This window comes from Phoca vitulina, unplaced genomic scaffold, assembly GCF_004348235.1.
Source record: "Phoca vitulina isolate PV1807 unplaced genomic scaffold, GSC_HSeal_1.0 scaffold19, whole genome shotgun sequence".
In the NCBI taxonomy this organism is placed as follows: Eukaryota; Metazoa; Chordata; class Mammalia; order Carnivora; family Phocidae; genus Phoca; species Phoca vitulina.
This window is the reverse complement of record NW_022589722.1, coordinates 21,023,638-21,048,985: the sequence shown is the minus strand read 5'-3', so window position 1 is coordinate 21,048,985 and position 25,348 is coordinate 21,023,638. Positions and strand designations below refer to the sequence as shown.

Sequence of the window (25,348 nt, the reverse complement as noted above, 5' to 3'; positions counted from 1 at the left end):
AGGATCAGAATCAGCAGGGCCAGAGCAAGGGGGATAAGTGAGGGGACTATTGTGTTAATCCAGGCAAGAGGCACGGAGGGCCCGATGCAGGGATCAGAAGCAGCAGGGTGACGGGTAGACGGACCAGTGAGAGATTCGGCAGCTGAAGTCAGGAACTGTCTGCCAAGGTGTCTGGACTTTGAAAGGGAAGGTGGGAATCTCCCAAGTGCTGCCACCTGAGTCTTCCTTTGCAAAGCCTATACTCAGAAGTCCTGCCTCTGTGGCCCATCTCTCATGCCGGTCACCTCCTGCTCTGCTGTGCCCAAGTCCTTCCTGGACTGGGCAGGATATCATGGCATTGACTTTTGAGCGTTATGGTGGACAGGACGCTTGCTGAGGCCCAGGACTCCTGTCCTGCTCACCCTGGTGCCGTAGTGAACTGTGTGACTTCCAGCAATTCTGTTTTCGGCCTGTTTCCTCATTGTCAAGTGAAGAAATGATCTTATATCAGGTGTCCTAAAGGTAGACGCCCGCAGGGGCCAGGACCTTAGCCCAAAGGAGCCAAGAATGCTGAGTAAGATTCTCTGGAGAGACCATGGCTCCCATCTTAGGCTCTTGGCTTCTCTCCACTCCAGATGTGGCATGATTGCTTTGGGGAGAGTGGGCAGCAGGGCTAAGGTCTTCATATTTTTCTTTTTCTTTTTTTTTAAGATTTTATTTATATAGTTTAGAGGGTGGGAGAGTGTGTGAGCAGGGGTGGGAGGGGAGGAGGTGCTGAGTGAGAGGGACAAGGACAAGCAGACTCCCTGCTGAGCATGGAGCCCACAGCAGGGCTGGATCTCATGACTCAGAGATCACGACCTGAGCTGAAACGAAGGATCAGATGCTTAACTGACTGAGCCCACCCAGGTGCCCCAGTCTTCGTGTTTTTCAAGAGGAGCTGGATACTTGGATTTTTGTGTTTTGATATTTAATGTTGACAACTAATTTTTTAAAATACACTATGGAGTCCCAGACCAAATATGTCTTCAGGCTGAATAGAACCTCCCGCCCCCATCCTGTGCCACCAGTTTGTGACCTCTGACCTAGATAATTCCTAGGCACCAGAATTTTGAGAACAGGTAAGGACTAGGATTCTATCAGAAGCCCCAAAGAATCATGTACTGTTCTTTTCATATGAAGATAACCATATTGGCTTGCCATTGGCTTATGGAAAATTTTCTTCCAGTGAGTGGGATGAGTGTGTTTCTGATCCAAACACTAAAACTGGATGTGCTTCATGACCAGTCATATCATTAGTTTGGGATGAGGTTACGGGTACGGTTTGCCATGAGAGTTGTGGACCCCAACAAGGCCCGCGGACCCTCTTAGAGACTAACCTCTTTGGCAAAAATGCCCAACCAAATTCTCTACCCAAACTCTGTTAAGATGTTAATAACATTGCAAATGCTGGTAGTTACAGGTTTTTGAGCCCTTAACCTGTGCCAGCCGTGGTTCCACACTTCTCTGTGAGGTACCTGTTACGACAGGTGGCCAAACCGAGGCCCCAGCGAAGCTAAATGTTAGCGTCAGAGGGGGCAAGTGGACTTCCCTCTAGGACAGCCTGCTCGCTTCTGGAAGGGGCCAGATCACTCTCAAAACCCCAGGACGCCGAGGCAGGCTGATTGGCAGCCCTCTGACTGGATCCCCCCTCCCAAACAATCATATCTCACCCTTTTTGGGGAGGGGGGCTACTTGCTTTCCCCAAACAGTTCAGCATCAGTGCTCCCTCAGCGGTTGCTTAGCAACCAGCGAATATTACAGCAAAAACAAACAGATCAATTGGAAAATAATGAAATCAGTTATTTGCGTGGACACAGCTGCAGAGTTCCAGTAAAATCTCTCTCCCACCCCTTTGCCGGTTTATTCTAAAGAACGGGCTTGTAGACGTGTGGCTTTCACTCGATTTCAGAAACGTCAGGTGGGACTCAGCAGGGCGTGGCAGAGTTGCGCTTGAATCCTGGGTCTGGCGAGCTTACCAAGTGTGTGACTTGGGGCGGCTTACTTAGTCTCTCTGGTCCTCCGTTTTCTCAGTTAAGGGGCTAATAATAGCCTCCTGCAGGGGGCTAGTAGGGATTCAACAGGAGTTAATTTTCTGTCCTGCTCACAACACTCAGAACTGCACTTCTTCGCCGGGCCCCCACCCCCAGCCCCTCCCATTGCAAACTGCCAACTTCAGGATAGCCAGGTCACTCCAGATAACCATCACAGCCATTTTTCTTATAAACTGAGAAGCTGTATACTTACATTCATTGATTCAAAAAACTATGTAGTGAGCACCTGTTAAATGCCAGGCAGCATGCTGCCTTGTGACAGGGCCGTCCCTGGAGTCATTCAGACCTGCCTTTCAATGCTGAGCACTCCTTACTCAGCATTTCGTTGACCTTCAGAAAGGTACTTAACTTCCTGTAACTTTTGTTTCATTTGTGAAATGGGGATCGTATTACTTCTTCCCTCTTAAGGTCCTGGGAAGATGAAATGTAATAGTATTTGGACAGCACCAGGCACAGTGCTGTGAATCATGCTTCGTTCCATGACCTTGCACGGCTGGGGCTACCACGGTGAGCAGGGGGTTTATGTTCTAGGGGCCCCCCCTCAACTATAGTTGTCACTGTCATTCTTGTTATCAGTACAGAACCGGAGAGAAAAGATACAGGGGCACAGACTCACAAGCAGATGACCCAGTACGGGTGCACAGGGATGACCTCGAAAAGACCCGGACAGTTGGTGATGCGGTTGAAGGACTAACGGGTGTAAAGGCATGATACATCTTGGCATTTTCAAAGAATGTTCCAGAATGGCAGAGGAATCGAAGGTGGACGGTAGAAACAGCTCCCTTTAGCTGGGGCATTCCATATCCATGAGACTGAGCAGGCTCCCCACCTCTTTCATTAATCCTGCAGAATCCTCATCTTTGTTCAATGCCTGGAACTTATAACATCTGCTCTGTTCCGCAAATGTCGCCTTTGCTTTCTAGGGGACACACACCGCACCCTGCATGGAGACTGTATTCTGACAGTGTACAGGAATGACAGACTTCAGCTTCATTCTGTTCCCTCCAGGATGAGGGCTAACCACCCTCCCCCACCAGATGTCCCCTGGCACACACAGCTGCTGACATTCGAACAAGACCAGGTAGAGATAGCACCGGCACAGCCAGCTGGCTGCCTTCCATGAGCCGTGACTAGGTGGCACTTCCTCGGGTTAGTTCATCATTTGAGTTCTGCTCTCTCGATGACGTTTCACGTTTACTGAGCACGTACTATGTACCAGGGACTGTGGCCAGCACTTTGCATGTGTCTTGTCATTCAACCTATTAGAGACGAGGTGGTTTAGACTAAGTAGCCTGCCCTCAGGTGTGGCTTTGGCACGTGGGCAAGTCGCTTATCCCGGGCTTATCTGAGATGTTCTATGCTTAACCTGTTTATTGATCCCATTGCCTGATGGGCCCATCTCCACCACCACCATGATGGCCATGACCATCACCGCGGGTCATATTTGGAAGTTCATTCCGTGCATTGGAGAACTGTCTTGGCGTCTGCATGAGATAACCCACTTAATCCTCATACCCCACCACACCCACAAAGGAGTCACTTGTTCGAGAGCACAAGATGGCGAGTGCCCAGGTGGGACCTGAATCCTGGCCACCTGCCAAGAGCTGCCCTCCTGACTTCGGGGGGACTGGCGGCCCTCCCGTAACCCCCGGCAGCACCTGACACATCGCCAGCATGCAGAAGGCGCTCTTGCAGGAAGGGTAGCCCTGTGGGGTAATTAAATAGGGGTGAATCGGGATGTTGGGAGTTACAGGAGGTGATGAGTACAGAGTCCCCGGCACAGAGCGTGGCCCCGTAACTGGAGCTGTTTCATGTTTTTAAAATTGGCCCCCAAGCTCATTTTTAGCTTCTCTTTCTTCCTTACCCATCTCTGACTGACAGGTTCTCTCTCTGGATATGTTAATGCTGTCTGTTTAGAGCCACCGGATCTTGCTGGGGGCCCGGGCGCCCCCCTGGCTCTCCAGAAGATTCTGCCCATCTCCGGCCTCATCCATTCTGTGTATATTTTACACTTAGACTCTCCGTGGGCAGCCTCATCACCCTCATTTGCAAGTCTTTGCTGTTGTCCCCACACACCTCCTGGAATCCTGTCCGCCAGGAGCTCATTTCCTAAGCAACCGTAATAGAGGCTGAGCACGCCCCGTTACCTGTCTCTGTGTTCGGTGTTCGGGGAGGAAGCAGGACCGGCTGGGCCAGGGCCTGCCTCCAAGTTATCAGCGCCAGTAACAAGTGCACTCTGCTCCTGCCTTCCCCGGCCCCGAGGGAGGTTGCGGAGTCCTCAGAGGTGGTGCTCAGATGATGCCCAGGCATCCTGGTGGAAAGCCATGCTTCTATCTAGTGCTGTTGCAGCTAGGCAGTTTACGGGGTGTGCGGGGCAGCCGGAGACAGGGGCCTCTGCTAGCCTCCCCGAGATGCACGCACGTGCACAGGTACACATATGCACACGCGCGCGCACACGCAAATGCCTTTCGTTGCCCCTCCCTGGTTGGTTACATCCGTGGCCGCAGTAGCCTGCTGCTCCTCACCACCTGCCCGCTCACTCGCGGGTTTGGTTTGCACCCTGCCCACGCTCTCGGTTCCAGGAAGAAGCTGAAATCAGAAGGGGGTGGGTGAGTCTCAGATGTGTGCCTCAGCTTTCTCTCCTGGCAGAGATCACCCCCGCCGCGCCCGTGTCCTCCTGGAGAACGTCGCAGGAGAATATGCAGGCACAGCAGTCCGTGGAAGGAACGGGAAGGAAGAGCACTTGGCAAGCGCCTTCTGCGCACCCGGGGCCGTGCTCGGTGCTCGACACGTGTTCCCTTTTTTATGACAACACAGGCAGTGCTCAGGGCCTTCATTCCCATTATCCAAGCGGGAAGATGAAAATGCAGAAGATAAATTTGCCCCAAAGTCCTATGGATTACGTGGCAGGACTACAATTTCAACCCTGTTTTGGAAACTCTGTCATCTCCAAAGGACGGTCTTCACAATACCATCTTCTTCTCCATATGCCAACCACGACCGATTCCTGCCTTCCCTGTACATCTGTTGAGTGCCTGCTGTGTGCTGGAGCTAGAAACCCAGCCATGAGCAAGGGTCACCCCTGACCTCAGGCCTGGCAGGGCCGGCAGGTGCCCATAGGCGACTGCACGCCGTTAGAACCGCCACCTCCCACCATCGCCAGCGCGTGAAACAGTCCCCAAAGAACCGGGCCCGGAGAAGATGTGGCCCGACATCCAGGGGACGCATCAAGGCCAGGAGAGGGGGCAGGAGAGGGGCCAGGAACCAAGCTCCTGCTGCTGGCTGAGCACAGAGCCTTAAGAGAAAGGGTGAGGCCGTTCTGGGGTTTCTGAAACAGGTGGGCGCTCCAGCACAAAGCTGCTTTTCTGCCTCCCATCCCCTTTTAATATAGCTTTCACCTCAGTCCCCGGGAACTTGGGAGAACCGCTTGGACTCCTTACAGCTCGGGCTTGATCAAACAGCATGCCCTCCGACATTGGGCTGGCCTCTGCCAATCCAGCGCTCCGAGGGCTGATGAGCCTCCCTGTCTCCTGGCTTTGACGGCAGCCCTGGGGCCTTCAGCCCGCCGTTCCCAGCAGTGTGTCCCTTGTCAGCACCGGCCTCGGCCACTCATGACATCACCACAAATATCAGCTCAGCCAGTTCCGTTATGGGAGCAGAAGTTCGCATGGACACAGATCGAGGATCCCCCCCCACCACCACCCCTGCCCAAGGGGTAGAGGCTACAGGAGGTACCCAGATGGTAACCAGCACCACAAGGACTGATGCACGAAGCAATTCCCTGATCCAAGCCGTAGCAAGTGGGAAGATGCTTCCAGAATTCTGGGATGGAGTTCCCCAGCTGTGGGCAGAGGGAGTGGTCTTAGCACCAAAGGACAGAGGAGGTGAGGAAGATAAGCATGGACAAGTCTGCCAGATTTGACAAGGAGGGGACACTGCTGACCTTGGCCAGGTCCAGGGGGTCAATGGCAGATTCCAGTACTTTGAAGGAAGGAAATCACCAACGTAGGAGGCCCAGTAAAGCCAGTAGGTCAATGCGCACGTCTCTACCTCTCCAGACACTGTGTGCTGGCCTCTGGCCGTGTCCCTCCCTTCCGGTCCCAAACCGCTATTCCATCAGCTGCCTTGACCCGTGGACTCCAAGAGGCTCATTGCTCCGGTTGCAAAGGCACCACGTTAACAAGACTTGACTCAGACAGAGCCCGTGAGTGATGATCTTTCCCAGTTATTTCCAAGCTGCTGCAGCCTTAACGGATACAGCGATTGCCTTCTTCCCTTGAGGATGACGAGATGATGGTGGTGGGTGCACCTGCCAGCTAGGTTATAAGGCAAATTGCTGAACCTCTTGGAGTTTTCATGACTTTATCAGTAAACCGGAAATACTAGTGTCTCTGTCACACACGGCAATGATTAAAGAAGTGAAGAAGATTAAAGAAGTAAAGCATCTAACGTGCTTAAGGTGCTTGGTACTAAATACAAATAAGCACTCTTTATTACCATGTATTGACTACCTATGGTGTACTGGGCATTTCTAAGAAATGCAGTTCCCCCCAAATCCTGTATGCTTTCTCATTTCCAGAGCTTTGCAAATATTTAGAACCCCCTCCACAGACGCACTAACTCTTGCTTCTTAGAAGACAGTGGTGGGAAGCTCTCTACGACCCTGCACCACAGAGCCCGGCACTGCTGTCTTCCTCCCTCCCTGCACTGTGAGCTCGGCACTCCGTGTCTATGTCTGGCCTCATAAATACCCATTAATTAATGAGTATATTATCTTAGTTCTCTTAATAACCAAGTCTATGAAATATTTATTACCAAGATAAGGAGACAAAAGCCCAGAGAGTTAAGCAAATTGCCCGTGATCACACAATAATGCAGCAGTGGCATGAAGATAGGGTCTCTTGTCGTCTAAAAGATCGCGCTCTGTTTCTTACTATTCAGCCTCCCTTGACACGGGCGTTCCGCTGAGAGAGACTCGGCCCTCCAATGTGTTGAAATAATTTTAGTTGGCTCCTCTTGAACCATGAGACGGTCTGGCCACACGGCGGATGCCGCGATCCCACGGGGCTGCCACGGGCCGGAGTTGAAGAGCATCGCGGCGACAGGCGTGATCCTGGTTCATCCCACCCCCCCGCCCCCATCCTTCTCCCTTGTGTCTGCCCGGCACTGAAGGCTGGCGTCCACCGTTCTCGACCAGCCTGCCTGCCCTGGCCCTGCGGCTGTCTGGGTCTGCCCCCTTCTCCCCCCAACACACAATACCGACAGACTGAAACAGGAGATAATTGCAAAACCATTTCTTTCTGTTTTAAACTTGACTGTGCTTTCTCCTTTTTATTTATGTCAGAGGTAGATTACTTCTCTCATTTTGTTTTCCTGAAGGTGACACCAGATAGGGTTACCAGTGTCCAAGCCCACACCCGTGAGAGAGGGAGCGTTTGTTTCAGGGAATTCTGAATAGAGTCGAATGCATACAAGTAGAGAGGAAGGAGTCTGCTGAGCCTTTAAGGGAAATGGGCATGTAACTCAGGTCCCATTTTCAGGCAAGCGTGACCGTTTGTGGGACCCCCAGAGGGGGTTCTCCTCTCCTCATTCCCAGCTCATTGCTAAAGGGTTGGGTATTAGGAAGTTTGACGTATTTCCTCTCCTCTGCACCATGTACAACCAATTCTTTCCAACCTCTAATCACGTAAGGTGAAACTAAACATTTTTTACAGCCAAGATACTCGTGACAAGGTTGTATGTTTTTTCCAAGTAGAAGGTCCCGTTTCTTGGTCGGTTACCCCGGCCTCTGTGAGCATCCAGCTTCCACTGTAGCCAGCCCCCCCTCTTGACCACCCGTGTGCACTCCGGATGGGGGACGCGGGGCCAGCACAGTGACATGATCCCGTTCCTGACCAACGATTCGACCCTGCTCTTACGTTGACTTGATTCGTTTCTGCAGAACTAGGGGAATGCCTCTCCAAATGGCCATAGCCTCACGCCCACCGACTAGCTGGTCTTGGCTTCTGCTTCAGGTCCTGTTCCAGTTGCCAGCGATCAAGGAAGAAGCCACGTTGCCAAAATCCAGTGGTCAGCCTCCACTTCTCGTCTTGACTTCTCAGCAGCCTCCGACTGCTGATGGCTCCTCCGTTTCTTTCCTCTTGGCTTACTGAAGTGCGTCCCTGTCTCCAGGTGGTTCTTTGACCTTCTGAGTCCCTCCCTGTAGTTCTCATCGATGGCTACCTCTCTTCTCCTACCCTCCCTCGGTGATGTTGTTCAGTCTCGTGGCTTTAAATGCGCCTGCCACTGATCCCCAGAATATCCCCACCCAGCCCTGTCTCTTGACCTCAAAACTCGTGTGTCCAACGGCCTCCTCATCATCTCTGCCTAGTTCTCTCAAGCATCTCAGACAAACTGTTCAAAACCTAAGTCTCATCCTCCCCAAAAAGCTCACGCCAGCGTCTCATTTGATGGCCACTTCAGTCTTCCCATGATGCAAGCCAAGAGCCTTGGGTCATCTCCGGTCCTCCGCTTTCACACCCCATGCCCAGTGGGCAAGGAAATCCTGCTGGTTCTAGAACCAGGCCAGTTCTTTTCACCTTCATTGTGACTCTCGAAGTCCAAGCTAGCTCAGCCGTATCAGCTCGGAAGCCCCCTACTTGATCTCTCTGCTTCCACCATGCAACCCTGCAGTCTGTTACCACCACAGAAGCCGGAGGGATTCCTTAATCTAGAAAGCAGCTCATCTCACTCCTTATCTCAGAGTTCCCCAGTGGCACCCCAACTCACTAAGTAAAATCCCAAGCCCTCGGTATCCGTCTCCTATAGCTGCGGTAACAAATCACCACAAACGTGGCTGTTGAAAACAACATGAAAGTTTTATCTTGCAGTTCTGGAGGTCAGGATCAGAACCCGGTGTCACGGGGCTGAAATCAAGGTCTCCACAGGCTGCGTTCTTGCTGGAGGCTCTAGGGGAGAATGTTTCTTGCCCTCTAGGGGGAACTACATTCTGTGACTAGTGGCCACGTCATCCCCACCTCTGCTTCCATCATCCCATCTCCTTGCTGACTGGGACCCCTCCTGCCTCTCTTGTATCAGGAGCCTAGTGATCACTCAGATAACACAGGGTCCTCTTCCCGCATCTCAACATCCTTAATCACATCTGCAAAGCCCTACTTGCCATGGAAGGTTCCAGATCACCAGGTTTCTGGGATTAGGACATGGACACCTTTGGAGGAGAGAGGAGTGGCGTTCTTTTCCCCCCCCTCAGCCTTCAGTGATCTATGAGACTGTCTATGACCTGCAGCTCTCCTGCCCCCACTGCCTCTCCTGCCCCACGTTTAGGGACTCTCCCTGTCCCTCTTTGTGCTCTTGTCACAGGGCCTTTGCACTGGCTGTTCCCTTAGCCTAGAAAGCTCCAGCCCCAGATCGCCGCATGACTGCCCCCTCCCCTACTGCCTACCCTTCTCCACGAGGCCTGCCTGCACCCCCCCATCTCAAACTGCAACCCGCCCCCAGCCCTGACATTCCTCACACCCCCGACCCAGCTCCGTTCTCCCGCACGGGAATTCTGGCTTTCCGACATGCTCTGTAATTCATTCACAGTTCTGGCTCCGTCCCGGAAATGTCAGCCCCATGAGGACAGGAATTTTCTGCCTGCTGTGTTTACTGATGTCTCCCGAGTGCGCAGTGCCTGGCACGTGGCGAAGCGAGTGAGGAAACAAACCAGCGGAGCCTCGGCCTGCATTGGCACCAGGCTTTGTGACCGCGGTCGGGCCGATGCCCGAGGATGGGCAGAGGTCATGGTCACGGCCAGGGTGCACGGGGTGCTTCTCATCTGCAGGGCGTGGGGACTGCTTGGCCCTCACAGACCCCCAGTGAGAGCACTGCTGTTGTCACCACCCCCCATCATCACTGACTCAGAAGTGGAAGAGGGAGGACAAGTAACCGGCCAGAAGGTGGCCCTGGGCAGCCCGAGGCCACGTCCCCGCCACTGAAGTTGGAAGAACTCTGCCACACACCATTGTTCCTTACTTCTCTGAGATGCTTTCCCAAAATCTCTTCATGCTGGGCTCCTGGGCTGTTTCCCTGGTGACAGAGACCCGTCTCGAGGATGGGATGAGAAGGAGAGAGATGGAGGGAGGGGTATGAGTGTGTGTGTGTGTGTGCGCGCACGTGCATGTGTGTGTATGGGGGTGCACACTCACAACCCACTGCCAGGATCAGTCGCAGGGTTTGGTCATCCTAAACCCCAGGAAGCCCATCTTCCTCACAGCATCCCCTTTGTGCTGTGTCTGATATAATGCTAAGCCGTACGAGCCTCCAGGCGGCCCCCGGCCACCCCCTCAGTCGGTATAGGAATCCTCACTACCCACTCACGTTCTCCCGCCTGCTCGCCACTTTTCCCAGGTGGGAGCCAAACAGGCTGTGAGCTATTTGCACACTTGAGTAAGTGGAGGGGAGACGCTGAGGGAAGATGTGCGTGAGGCCTGGGGGGCTTGAAGACAGATGCTGCCCAGTGTTCAGTCCCCCCTGCCCCCAGCCAGTCCCCGGTCACCGCCAGCTCCACCAGATCAGAGGGGCCAAACTTACTCTGCCAGGAACACCTGAATAGTTTCTGACAGAAGGATACAGAGAGCTGGCTGGAGACTGAGATCTAATATATTCTGTTTCCATAGATAAGCAGGTTGGCAACAAAATCCTGCCCTGGTTGCAAGAGTCTGTTGCCTTTCCTGACTCCTCCACACTCACCCATCTCCGGCAGGAGGTCCACCGGTAAGCCGAGCCAGAAAGGGGAAGTGGGCTCTGTTTGTTATCAGTTACTTTAAGTCAGGCTCGGGTCAGGCCCTAGGGGGACTGTTTTGCTTCATCCTTTCAGCGACCCTTATTGATAAGGGTTATCATCTCCATTTTATAGCCGGGGAACCTGTGACCATGAGAAGTTGAATATCGTGCCCAAGGTCATAAGAGAGTGGCAGGCAGAATTTGAACCCGGGGCCAGCTGGCTCCAAGTCACGTGTATTTGCTTTGCTCTCTGTTGTACCAGCAGGGTTCTGAACTACTTCAGTAGAAATTTTCTTTTAAGAGTTCTTCAGTCCACAAATCTAGTAGTAGGTTTGGGAATATTTTTGAAAGGGTCTTGGGCGAGAAGCAAGGACAGTGCATCAACCAGGATTCTTCGGAGAAATGGAACCAGCAAGATGGAGAGTTCTTTTAAGGCACTGTGAGGACTGGCAAGTCTGAAATCCGTAAGACAGGCCAGCAGGCTGGAAACTCAGGCAGGATTTTGAAGTGACAGTCGAGAGGCAGAATCTCTTCTTTCCCAGGGAAGCTCAGTGTTGGCGCTGGCGTCCTTCGACTGATTAGATGAGGCCCACCCACATTGTTGAGGGCAAGGGCCTTTCTTTAAAGTCCACTGCTTGTAAACATTAATTATGTCCACAAAATATCTTCACAGCAACATTTCGATGAGCATTTGACCAAACAGCCAGCACCCTAGGCGAGCCAAACTGACACATAAAAGCAACCATCACAGGCTTAACCACCATACACACGGTGCTTAATATGCGCTGGGCATTGCACCAAGGACTCCCATGTGCACGTGTGCTTTTCCTCACCAAAATATTTAACAAGAGCATGAACTCTGAGACTCAGAATGGTTCAAGTGACTTTCTAGGAGGAGCAGTAGAGTCCAAGTTAGAAGCCAAGTGTGTCTGATTGCTACCTTCCAGAATCTTCAGTGTCAATCTAGATTTAACATTCTAAAAGATGCGAGACATGACCCAAAGTCACTCAGCTTGTCCGGGCTGGCTGCAGCACTCACATCTCTTGGCTCCCAGTCTAGCCAATCTCCCTGGAAGATTCTGCTCATTTGAAACACTCTATCTCCTGCAGGAATCCCTTTCCAGATAAATGGTGGAGGCACATTGTGCATCCCCAGGGGGTCAGCAAACCCCCAGCAAGAGAAGGATATACCAACAGGAAACCTTGCGGAAGGGCCCAAGCTATATCATTCCCAGCTCAGTGAGCAGATGTGCTCGGAGTCGGTATCCTGAAACCACTTTATTGCTGAAACAACTTCATAATAAGACCCATTCAGGACATCAATATCCAAACCTCTTTGGACTGAATCTGAAATGGACCTATCTAGTTACAAATCCATCCTTGTGGCAGTTTGTGTTTCAGTGAGCTTAAAGGGAGCTTTAGAAGGCACTCCAGGATCTGATGCTCTCTATGCAGACAGAAATAAGACTTTCTCGGGCTGCATTTTGTAAGGCATGCTGCTTGCTGGGTCTGCATACTCTGGAACTTGCAATGTATCAGCGTGCTTTGGTTGCAAGCAACAGAAACCAATGGTAGGCAGCTTCATTGAAATGAAAAGAAATCAAAGGAAAACAAAAGGAAAAAAAAAAACATTTGAGTGGTATTTCTTATGGCACCAAAGTAGAATTTGGAAAACCGATACTTGAGACCATAATTAACCCGGGCAGCTCTGGGCTTCTCTGCAGCCGAAGTTCAAAAGCCTCTAGAGAACTGCCTGACGTTAGCGCATGTCAGCTCTTTGGTTTCCAATCTCGGCATCTCTGTTCAGATTTCCAGGAGTGAGAAACTGATTTGCTCAGCTTGAGTCAAGCATCTACCCCTGAACACAGCCCTGGCCCTGTGTTCCCAGAGCTGCTCCTACATGCAGGGACCATGAGAAAGAGAATCATCTTTGAGCAAGGCAGTCCAAGAAGTGGCTACTGTAACCGTGATTATAATAGTAACAGAGGCAGACACGTGCATCCACAGACCTCTGTTGTGGATGTGTGTACACGCTTTGCCCATCCCTTTGTGGTTCAGTGCTCCTAGCCTCCCACGCTTTCCCCAATTATCTTAACATAATTAGCTGCAAATGCAATCTTGGGCTTTTAGCATCCTGAGATGTTTGCGACAAGAATGTAAATACCAGGCAGGAAGGACTTGGGCTGTTCTGTTCACTCTGTGTCTGCAAGTGCCTAGCATGGGGCCTGGCACATAGTAGGTATGCTCAAGGATTGTTGAATGAGTAGCAACCACCCATCCGTGCTGGGTGCCTCTCCTCTCCCTCCTTCCTGGTGGCTGCAGGGGCTTTGCCATCTGGTGAGTCCAAGGATATCTTCTAGACCCATGTGTCCCATCCCCGATTCCCAGAACCGATAGATAAGGTATCTAGTTTTCCTGGAGGAAAGGCGGCGAGCCCCCATTCTGCCTATGTCTAATATAGGATTGATCGAGAAGGGAATACTTGGCCATGGGTGAGGGAATCTCGGATGTTTGGAAACTGGGAAGTCATTGTTCAGAGAGACAAAGCAGGAGAGGAATGCAGACCAAAGCAGGCTGACTCAGGCTACTTGTCCTCCAACTGGCTCTATATAGCTCACCCAGATCTATCTTGGTGTCATTCTTTATGAGTCTCCCCAGAAATAGTGACATCAGGGTCATACAGCATTTGGTATATAGTTAAGCCTAATTATAAAGAATGAATTACAACTGCTATTCAGAGGATTCTAAAATGACCTGGTCCATCTCAGCCACGCCCTCTCTAGGGGGCACTGATGCCACCGCTTCACCCCTTCACCCCTTCCCCAGGGCTGGCTTCTGACACCAGTCCTTCCTCTGACCTCATCACTCATGGATACCAAACCCTGCCTCGTCCTTCTCAAACGGCCGCTCTGTTCTTGCCCCACACTGGCCTCAGCTAACACAGTTTTCCTTCGTGCTAGCATGACTCCCCTTTGCAGACCCATCCCTGCTTATGCACAAGTTCAAAGTGAAGTGACTTTAGTAATACAGCGGTAAGTCGCATTGCTATGGAAGGCTACTTCTTCCAGTATTTTGCAAAATGCCTCCCAATGCCTTGATTACCCCAAGGAAGACTGCTTTCTCTACTTCAGAGATGATAAGCAAATAGCCTTCTCTGGCACTGAGTCCCAAGAGCCAGTGGTCTGAGCAGGAAGCCAGAATGAAGTACCAAAGTCATGGCCGAAAGGGATCGTTGGGAGATCAAGCCGGGGAATAAGGACCGTGTTGTGGTCGAACAGTGACCATATGTTGGTACAGGTCAGCCACGTCCCAAGTGTGCCAAACGGTATTTGTATTTATGTTACCTCGTTCAGCCTCCGCGACAGCTCCAGGAGGGAGATAGCATTGCCCCATTTCAGGAAGGAGGAACCTGAGGTAGTAGGAAGCTAAATGACTTGCCCGATAGGCAGGACTCACCAAGTGACGGAGCCAGGATTCAAACCCTGTCTGTGTTCGCTACAAGCCTCCTGCTCTGTGTCCCTCTCTAAGCCTTTCTCCCTTGCAGAATGATGGCCGCGGAGCTGGGCAGTGGCCGACAAATGTAGAAGGGCAGCCTCAAAGGTGGGAGTGAGGAAGCGCGTGGAGAATGTCCCACCCTCACGTGGGATACGAGCTCTGTTGTGTTGGGTGCTGGTGGCATGGGGCCGGTCTGGTGACTGTCAAGGCTCAGGGTCTGGGGGATTCGAGAGGTTGAGAAGTCCAAGAGATGGGACCCAGAAATGCTCAGGTTGGGGCTCATCTCATCAACTTGCTGTCCGACGCTCCCATGTGGCCAGTGTGCAGAAGGAGTGGATAGCCAGCCCAGTGGACCCTGCAGTCTGGACTCCAACCCCTGTGAGTCCCTGGAGACCCGCCTTCTGCGCTTGGCTCTGACGGGGACACTCACTGTGAAAGTGAGGGAGGGTTTCCCAGCCCCTCCTGTCCGGCCTGCCCTCGGTTCACTCTCCAGGGAGACTCCATTTTTTGACTCAGAGGCAGCCTTTCTTCTCTGGACTCCTGAGTGGTATTGGACAAGCTGCTTGGCCTCCCTGGGACTCAGTTTCCCCATCTTTAAACTGAGATTTTGACTTGGGCTTTCTGTCCTCCGCCCCCTGTGCCCCCTCCCTGCCCTCAGGTGGGAAAGGCCTCTGCCTGGCCTCATGGGGACCCTGTCTCTGCCTGCCCTCTCCTTTCAGGAAGTCTGTCATCCAGCTCGACCTTGCCAACACCAAGAAGGCGATGATCGTCCCTGCATTCGAGACACTGCGCTACCGGCTGTCTTTCCCCAAGTCGAAAGCGGAGTTGCTGTCAATGCTGGACATGGGGACTCTCTTCACATTCAGGTGAGAAGTCTCAGTGCCGTCCCCTGGGGGTGTGCGAGGCCTTCCTGTCCCCGGAAACCAGACACCAGAGCTATTGGCCCAGAAGTTTGCTGCTACCTTAGACCATCTTAAGGCCAGAAGAAGCACCATTGGCCCCCAACTACGTCTTTGGAATATTCTCTCTTCCCACATGCTGTGTGCTTTGCTTTGTACGTGGGTGGTGGGCGTCATGTGTCCAGATGGAAGGACCAGGATGGCAGGTAGGAAGTCAGCTTACTCTTTCTGTGTGGGTTCCTGATCCTATCTCCTGTCCGAATTCTCTCTTTGGTTTGCTTGCTCCTTCATTCATCTGGGAAGTGGGTCCATCCTGTTCAGCACCATGGTTGCTGTTCCCCTTTTCCTTTTTTGGGGAATGGTCCATACACCGTGGTCCTCAGCCCTAGGATGGGTGTCTGTAGCTTCATCAGCTAATGGCATCTAGGTGATTCCAGGGTTGGACAGGGCAGATGGGGCAGCTGACTTTTCCGTCGCCCGAGTGACAGTTTTAAATAAGCCCCACACTTGCCCGATGTTCCACGCCCCCCAGTCCTGTGGGAGCCTCGCAGGGGAGCTACCCCACCACCTGTCCGACATGCCCAGGGAGTGTGTACGACGGTGCAGGTGCAAATGGGTTCCGACTCCCGGGAACAGGCTGTGGCATTTAGTGCCCTTGGGGGACGTAGGGGTCCTCCCCGGTCTCTTGACTGAGCGGTCTGAAGAGGGAGCCCCTGCTCCCATCTGCTCCTATTTTATTTTATTTATTTTTTTTTTTTAAAGATTTTATTTATTTATTTGAGACAGAGAGAATGAGAGAGAGAGCACATGAGGGGGGGGAGGGTCAGAGGGAGAAGCAGGCTCCCTGCCGAGCAGGGAGCCCGATGCGGGACTCGATCCAGGGACTCCAGGATCATGACCTGAGCCGAAGGCAGTCGCTTAACCAACTGAGCCACCCAGGCGCCCCCATCTGCTCCTATTTTAAAGAGAAGCCTCCACTTTGAACCATGGAAGAATGGCCAACACTGCGTTTGAGTGAAAAAATCACATTTCCAGGCAATCTGGATTTTATTGAAAAGCTTGTAATAATAACTTTGGTTTCTGTACTACTAAGTGACTAGAAGTTTCTAGAAGGTTTTCTCAAACTTTATTTTGGGAAAATAACTATGAGATCAGTTATTCGTTCAACAATTCAGAGATGATCCTTTTTCACATTTTAAGCAGATAAATTGAGGAGTGGAGGGTCCTGCTGGAGCCAGGACTCGAACCCCAACTTTCTTCCTCTATCCAGAATTCTGGAAAGTGACCTGAAGTGGTTTAATAACCGCTGCTCCCCCCAAACTCAAACTTCTTTCTTCTTGGAAAAAAATAACAACTGCCATTTGTTGAATACGTAACTTGTGCCAGGTCTTATAATCCTCACAACAAATCTGTGAAGCAGATACTATCATCCCCCTTTTACAGATAAAGAAACTGAGGCTCTGAGAAGCCAAATAACTTACCCAAGGACACACCACCAGTACACAGCAGAGCCTGGATTCAGTCCAGGTCTGAGGAGCTGCAGAGCCTATGCTTTTAACTCAGATACCATTGGACTGAGTCCTGAATGTTCTTACCAATCCGTGTTAGGTGCAGGTAAAAATTGAGACTCTGAGAGCAGATCTTCGTCCGAGCCTCCCACAGACGCCATAGCCTGATGGCTCCACGCCTGGCAGATTTCCAGGGCCTCTTTCCTTCCATCTCCATCCCCAAGTGATTTGAGAACACATTTCAAGGCCACGTCTGTGGGCAAGGGAGCCCGGGTTTGGCCTGCCATTTCCAGGATTCCTGCTCTGGCCCACAGCTCACAAGCCATGAGGCCAAGTGCTAAATTACAGACCTTCCCCCCGAGAAATTGCTTTTGTCACCTTCCTTCCCCTCCAAACGACGAGCTCTCAAGTCTCCTCACACTGAGATCCCCCTCCCACTGCAGCTGGAATGGGAAATCGTCCCCACCCCTACTGGTGCTCTAGGTTCTCAGAGCGGGGTCCCTGGACGAGTAGCATCAGCATCCCCTGGGAACGTAGACGTGTCAGGTCTCAAGCCCCGTTCCAGATGTACTGGATCAGAAACTCTGGGGGTGGAACCCAGTGATTGGTCAAACTGTAGTCTCCTAGGTGATTCTGATCCGCAGCTCATGTCTGAGAACCACTGCTCAAAGCAGGGTGCCCCCAGATCTCTCCGGAGTGGCATCCCACATGCCATATCCAGGAAACCTCTCTCGTCTCTGTTGTTTTGGAGGCTGCCTGGTGTTGATAGTGTCAGAACAAGTGTCCCCTGGACTGACGGTGGGTTCCGGGGGGCGGAGTCAGGCGCTCGCGTGCTCTTGTGGCAGGTGAACTGTCATGTCACCGTGTTCTGTGCTGACCAGCCGCGCGGCACCGCTTGTCCATCTTCCGGCCGAGCTCACGGAAGCTGCCCCCCACCCAGGGGGACAGGACGGACCCAGCTGCCCTCCCCGCTCTTCCTCTTTCCCACACAGTAGGCCAAGGGTTTGTATTCTAAGTAAGACGGCTGTGATACATTGACATCACGGAGAGTAAGAGCCCTGTGAATTGACACCGTATCTAGGGCAAACGAGGGAGTAATGAGCGTGTCTTCACTTTAGGAAACGTTACTACGTATCAGACGCTGCCCTGGGTGCTTTCTGTGAATTCACATCGCTGTCATAAATCCGTGATGTGGGCATGATTCTCTCTGTTTTACCAAGAGAAAGAAACGAATAATTATTATTATTTATTAATAATTTTACCTAGAGAAGGAAACGAAGGAACAGAGGAATTAGGTACATTGTCTACACCTGCTGAGTGACAGAATTCCAACGCAGACAGGCTGGCTCCGGAGCCATTGTTTTTAGCCGCCTTGTCAAACTGCCTCTTAGGGAAGGAGCATTATTGAGCGCCTACTGTATGTCAGCACTGTGCCAAGCGCGTTATAAACATTTCCTCATTTAAGTTCCCCAGCCATTCGACAAGATAGGTGCTCTTTTCCCCAGGGGACACAAGACGGAAGTAAAGGCTAGTTTAAATGCTCTGCTGACCGAGGGCCTCCGCTCCTAAGCGACGGAGGCGGGTTTCGAACCCCGGTTCGGCGGCCCTGCTGTGCCGAGCTTGAGCCAGTGTGTGTGCCCGGCCGCCGGTGGTGCTGGGCCGCTCTGTGCAAGTGGCAGGTGTCGGGACCACCTGTCGAGCTAGTTCACAAATGGAAAATCAACTTCCCGGCCTGCTTCTTGGCTTAATCCTGACATCTTGCAGTATCCCTCCTTCTCACACTCCATGCCCTCGGTGTTACTCAGCCTCTTGTGTTCCTTCGGATCGTGTGACCGTGGTTTTGGTGGCACTTGCTGAATCCGTGGAGCTGGGGATTCAGGTCCCTGCCCTCGGCCAGCCTGGCCATTGGCCAGTGCCCATTCAGCCTCACTGGGCGGTTCACGAGGGTCCCAGGGAGGTCCAGCCTCAGGGAGGGGGGGTGCGGGGTGAGGGTGCAGAGTGAGCAAGTGGCCGCGTCCCCTACGAGAAGAGCGCCACCTGCCACACTGACCGCCGGCTCTCACTCAACCCTCACGTGCTTTAGAGCCTCCCTGAGTGGAGGTGGAACCCCGGACCGTGAGCTCCTTTCTCCCTGAAGCTCCCTAAGTTGTTGGGGTCCCACCTTTCATATTATCTTTTTCTACAATGTTCTTTTTCCCTAAGAGCAAGGTGGCACCCTTGCTCTTGGGCCAGGTCTGCTGTTTCACGAGGCTCCCAGGCTCCTGCCACCTCTTTGTAGCTTCCAGAGGCAGATTCCTGTCCCACTACCTGCCCTCTCTCATAGGTACCCGTCAGGTTTTGAGATTACTTGTTCATTAATCTATTCAACTTAGTGCCCGATCACTGACTCTCTGCTCTGTAGAGGCCAGAGAGTGTGGGTGACGGGGACGCAGAAGAGAGATCACCCAGCATAGTGGTCCAGGATCCTGGCTTTTGAGTCAGGCTGTCTGGGTTTGAATCCCAGCTCCATTCTTTTTATTTGTAACTTGATATTGAATAAGTTATAAGAATTTAAAGCTATAGATAAGATATTTACAATATACCCAGTATATAGTAAGTGCTTAATAAATGTTAGCTTATTATGATTATTGTTGTATGGTTGTATTCATTTTCTATTGCTATATAACGAATTGCCACAAATTTAGAAGCTTTAAACAAGACAAATTTATTATCTCACGGTCCCCAAGGGTCAGAGATCTGGGCATGGGATGGCTGGATTCTCACTCAGGGCCTCCCTGGGCTGAAATCAAGGTGGGGGCAAGGCTCCAGTTCCCCTCCAGAGTGTGCCGCACTCCTCTAGGCTCCCTGACGTCCTTTCCTTGCACGTGGAGGACTATGGTCACCATTTCCCTGCTGGCTTCTTGCCATGAGGCTCCCACAGGTAGCTCACACGTGGCTCTCTTCCAAACCCAGATCTAAAAGTTCTCATGATTCAGCCAGGGCCACCCTCCCCCCACCCCCAGTAATTCCCCTTTATCTAACCCAAAGTCAACTGATTAGTAACCTTAGTTACATCTACAGGGATCCCTTTTGCCAGATGATGTGACATAATCATGGGAGTGGTGCAGCCACGGGTCCTGCCTCACGGGGGAGGACACGATACAAGGGCTAGGTCACCGTGTTCTCTGGTCGGAATAACCAGCACAGACTGACCTACAGTTAGGTCCATGTAGATGATACCGAGCCCTCCAGGAGTTCACTTACCCTTTCATTGTGAGAGTCTCCTCGTTAATGAAGGATATAGATAACGGACTGGATTAGTTTCCTAGGACTGCCGTAACAAAATACTACAAACTGGGTAGCTCAGCACAATGGAACTTTATTCTCTCATAGTTGCGGAAGCCAGAAATCCAAAATCAAGGTGTTGGCAGGTTCATTCTTCCTCTGAAGGCTCTAGGGAAGAATCCTTCCTTGCCTCTCTCCAGCTTCTGGTGGAGGCTGACCATCCTTGGCGTTCCTTGGCTCGTGGGTACATCACTTCAATCTCTGCCTCCACCTTCCCATGGCATCCTCCCAGTGTGCGTCTCAGTATCCACATTTCCTTCTTAGAAAGACACCAGTGGTTGGATTAGAGCCCACCCTAATCCACCATGACCTCATCTTGATACATCTGCAAAGACCCTCTTTCCAAATCGGTCACATCCACACATACTGGGGATTAGGACTTGAACCTATCTTTTGGGGGGACATGGTGCAACCCACAACAAGGACTGTATCCATGTACACCTTTTCTTCCCCTGAACCAGAAGTGTTGGGGAAGCTCAGCTTCCTTTCACCCAACGGCTTTTCTCCATGTGACCTAGGTACCACGTCTGGACAAAAGGCCACGCTCCCACAAACTTTGCCAAGTGGCGGACTGCCACCACGCCTTACCGTGTTGAGTGGGAGGCCGATTTCGAGCCGTACGTTGTCGTGAGAAGGGACTGCCCTGAGTACGACCGGAGGTTTGTGGGCTTTGGCTGGAACAAGGTGGCTCATATCATGGAATTGGATGCACAGGTGAGATGGTGAGGTGTTGTGTAGTTGGCGCCATGGGGGGAGAAAGCGTCGGCTTCAGGGCTGAAAGGGGACCTTGGAGGTCAGAAAACAGAGCCCTGAGAGGGAATGAGACGTGATCAGGGACCGGAAGTGAGAACGTGGCAATGCTAATTCTCATGGCCACTGATTCCCAAACCATTCCTCCTTCTCTACACCTTTGGGTGAGAGTTGGATTCCCAATCAGGACCCAGGCAAGTGTGAGTGTCCTATGACAAAACATTTCACTCCCCACCCTCACCCAATTTAATGATGAGGACAAAACATCATCACTTGGCCTTTGAGCCATATAACTGGCACACCGCATTCTCCAAGTTCCATATAAGGGACGCAAGAAGGCATGTGGCTGAGATGCAGCTCATTATCCTACCCTGTAACTAAAAGTGATGATTTTCAGGCTGTATTTCGTTGTGAAACACTTTCAGTCATTCAACTAATATTTACTAAACACCTACTTCAAAAGAAATCAGCAGAATTCTAACAGGTTACAACAGGCGTCTGCAAGCTTTTTCTGCCAAGGACCGGATAGTAGATTTGGGGGCTCCGTGAGGCTGACAGGTCTCCTTTTCAACTACTCAACTCTGCTGTTGTAGTTCACCTATAGACAGTATCTAAACGTGGGTGTGGCTGTGTTCCAATAAAACTTTATTTATAAAAACAATGCAGCGAGCCAGACATGCTGAGTTCATCAACCCCAGCGTTAAATAAACAAAAGTAAAGCTAAGCTACTCTGGGTAAGTTAGGAGAAGGATGCCTGGGCCTCTCAGCCCCACCTTTTTTCCGTTTGTGTGCTATTCTCCAAGGCTTCTCATGGAGCACAGCATAAATATTTCTCAACAGGAGCACTTCAAATTCAAAAAAAAAAAGGAAGGTAGGATGCTCAGTGTTGGCTGCCCTGAGAATCACCTGGAGAACTTTCCAACAGTTCCAGTGTGTTTGAGAGCAGTCCTGAGTGATTTTTTTTTTTTAAGATTTTATTTATTTATTTTAGAGAGAGAGAGCACGAGCGGGAGTGAAGGGCAGAGAGAGAAGCAGACTCCCTGCTGAGCAAGGAGCCCTATGCAGGACTCGATCCCAGGACCCCAGGATCATGATCTGAGCCAAAGGCAGATGCTTAACTGACTGAGCCACCCAGGAACCCAGTCCCACATGATTTTAGTAAGCATCTAGGGTTGCAAACCACTGGTGTAGTTGGAAGGTTGTAGAATAGTGTCCATATTTAACAATAGAAGCATGACCTTTAATGTCCATTTTTTTAATAATACCTGGAGGTAGTACACTGCTGCTCGCAGACCGAAGTGTTCAGTCTGCCCCAGCTTCTGCTTGAAGGAAAAGAAATGTCATATGCTTGTGTCCAGCAGTGTGGTGAGGTGAACTGGTTCAAATAAAGTTAATTTTTCCAGCCCTGAGATGCGGGCTTTGTATATTTTAGGCAATTTTGACAGAACTCTTGCAAATTTCTTGGTTATTTTTCTTTCTTTGCCGGTAACACAACCAGATATAACTTTACCCTTTCCAGTGATTTCCGGAAATAATGAGTACATACCTGACAGGTAATGGCCACACCCAGAGGGCTAGTGGGATTGGTCAGGTTCTTTGTCCTCACAGGAAAGTCCCAAACAGCTAAGCTCTGGGGGCTCTTGCATTTTCTTCTCCGGATTATTTGTATTCCTCCTCCCCATCAACTGTCCTTTCTTGCTGCGTCAGTGTTCCTCCATCCGTAACAGCTACCTTTCCCCATTCTGATTTTCCCTTTCAGAGTTTCTTCTGATCTGCTCTGGGCTGGGGAACTAGATAACCAAAGCTTATCAGACATTATGTCCAAAATCAGACAACACGGGGTCCGAGTGAAGGTGTGCTGGGTTCTCCTTGGAGTTCCGTGCCCTAAATTTGTGTCACCTATTTTGGCTATTTGGAGGCATTTTATTTTTGGTCTGAGTTTCTATCTGTATTCTGCCAAGTGGAGGCTACTGTATGGCAGTGTGACTTATAATAAGGATGAGTAGACAAGAGCTTTGTTCTTTTTTTTTTTGCATTAGTTTTTATTTTGTTCAAGAACACCCACTAGTAATTCTTTTTTCAAATATTTTTAAAATTTAAATTCAATTAATTAACATATAATGTATTCTTGGTTTCAGAGGTAGAGGCCAGGGATTCATCAGTCTTATATAACACCCAGTGTTCATTACATCACATGCTCTCCTTAATGTCCATCACCCAGTTATCCCATCCCCCCACCCCCCTTCCCTCCAGCAGCCCTCAGTTTGTTTCCTATGATTAAGTCTCTTAGGGTTTGTTCTTAATGAGCTTCCATCCAGTGGGATCTATTTTTTTTTTTTTTTTGATTCTTTTTTTATCCCCTCTTGTGTACTAATCTGTTGAGGCTGTTAAATCTCATCAAGCCCTATGAGAAATCACAGAAACAGACATCATTTCATTGAGCAAGAGCATCTCTGATGGCTTGTGTCATTCTAGAGCAACCATATGGGCACGTGCTCACATTTACCAAGAACCTTTCACAGGCCATGAGCTCTGCCCAGCACTATCCATCCCTGATTGGTCATCTTTCAAGGTAGGTGTTACTATGTTTACTCTATAGATGAGAAAGCTAAGGCATAGAGAATCCCAGTAATTTGTCCGGAGTCATGGAAACAGCCCTGCACCGTCCCTCTCCAACATGGCTCTCTTTCCATTGCCCCCCTCCTTGCTGATGTCGTTCCCCTCTTCATTCATTCACTTGGTCATTTGGTCATGCGCTTGGGCATCGGTCATACATTCCCGGGGGTCCTTGCAAGTGCTCACGCTGCTCTTGTCTTCCAGGAATATGAATTCATCGTGCTGCCCAATGCCTACATGATCCACATGCCTCATGCCCCCAGCTTCGACATCACCAAGTTCCGGTCCAACAAGCAATACCGCATCTGTCTCAAAACCCTGAAGGAGGAATTTCAGCAGGACATGTCCCGCCGCTACGGCTTTGCCGCCCTCAAGTATCTCACGGCTGAGAACAACAGCTAACACCAGGAAGCTCACCACTAGGGAGAGAGACCTGTTCTGCAGGGGGAATGCCACTCGCCGTTTGGGGTCCAGCCTTCAAACTCAAAATTGAGCAATGCTTTTTTGGTTTGTTTTTACTTGTCTCTTTGGCCCAACAAAGCCGCCCACACTACAGAGATCTGGGACAAGGATCCGGCCAGCGCCTCTCTGCTCCACAATCTGGCTCTCCCAGAATGTGGAAGAACAGCTCGTCGACACAGTCTCTCCAAGGACGGGACACAGAGGAGTCAGAGGGAGCAAAGGGGTTATCCGACCACAAAGCCGCAAAACCAAGCAGGTCTTTAGGATGTTCTCATTGCTTTTTAAGAAAGGGAAGTCAGGGTGCTGGGGGTTAGCCATCCCAGGAAATAAAAGCAAAACTGTCTCTTCATTCAGAGGAAACTTTCTTTTTTTGTCCTGCAATCTAACTGTGTATCCAAGGTGGGAGGCAAACCAATGATCTGAACCAACCATTTGGAAAAACCCAATGGGGATATTATACCAGGTGGGACCTGGAGGTGGGGGTCGGTTGGTTCCTTATTCTCAAGGACACTCTTGTTTTGCTTTGATTTGTTTTTGTTTGGGGGGATTTTGTTTGTTTGTTTGTTTTTGGTCTGGGAATCCAAAATAGAAAACCTGATCGTTAAGGCTCTGAAGGAGAATCCGCTGCCCCATCCAGCATGCCCCTGCCATCAGTGGCCCAGCAAGGAGTACGAGAGTCTTCAGCCAATATTTATGGGCAGCCTTCTTCAGGATTATCCCTGAGGACCCCATGACCTTGACTCCCCTACTCTCCAGAATCCAGGGGCTAAGACGGAGACGGTAGAAATACGAAGACCGTCACATTTGCTATTGGCCGTGACTGGTTCATGGGGAGAGGGCTAAGAAGGGACTGTTCTGGTGCACATGGAAGGTACGGACCTCTCAGGCCTTTAGAAGAACTGCAGTAGTTCACACAAGCTTGTAGTTCACACAGTCTGAAGATCCACGTGTCCGTCTGGAGACCATCAAGAAGAACGTGTTGGGTTCCTCTGTGTCCGTGCCGCTTCCCTGCGGCTGGGACGAGGTCACGGCCTCGGGCTCCCTCTGGGACCTGTGCAGAGGGTAGGCAAGCACCTTTACCATTACATGGATTGAGGAGACACTGGACTTTTTACCCATTTTCTTGAGTCTTCAATATTAATGTTGTGTTTACATTGATGAGAACAAGAGTCCACGCCCTACTCTCGGTGGGGCTGTTTGTATTGAGTTGCAATGTGACCAGCGAACGCTGCATTCAATAAACGAAAGTCCGGACTGTTCCTTCTCTGCTCCCTCCCACTACTGTAAGAAGCTGCCGAGACACACGCCAGTGTAGAGAGCAAGATCCATAAACGGCAACCTTACACTTTTCTGTTCTCCTGTTTTGTTTTTCTCATCCTTTGAACCTTACCCTTCTTTCCTCCCCTTCTTTTTTTTTTTTTTAAAGATTTATTTATTTGAGAGAGCGAGAATGAGAGAG

The 25,348-nt window shown here is 50.9% G+C and overlaps 1 protein-coding gene across 5 annotated transcripts in view; it reads left to right on the top strand.

Moving 5' to 3' along the window:
* LARGE1 (LARGE xylosyl- and glucuronyltransferase 1) overlaps window positions 1–25,148 on the top strand; it is a 522,066-nt gene extending 496,918 nt beyond the window's left edge. For 4 of the 5 annotated variants that reach the window (XM_032416931.1, XM_032416930.1, XM_032416932.1 and 1 more), the window contains 3 exons: window positions 15,050–15,196; window positions 20,580–20,775; window positions 23,632–25,148. In XM_032416931.1, the coding sequence (XP_032272822.1) occupies window positions 15,050–15,196; window positions 20,580–20,775; window positions 23,632–23,829 (541 nt within the window). In that variant the 3' untranslated portion in view covers window positions 23,830–25,148. The remainder of the gene's footprint in view (window positions 1–15,049; window positions 15,197–20,579; window positions 20,776–23,631) is intronic. The other variant, XM_032416935.1, reaches the window with a different exon arrangement.
* Window positions 25,149–25,348: the final 200 nt, after the last annotated feature.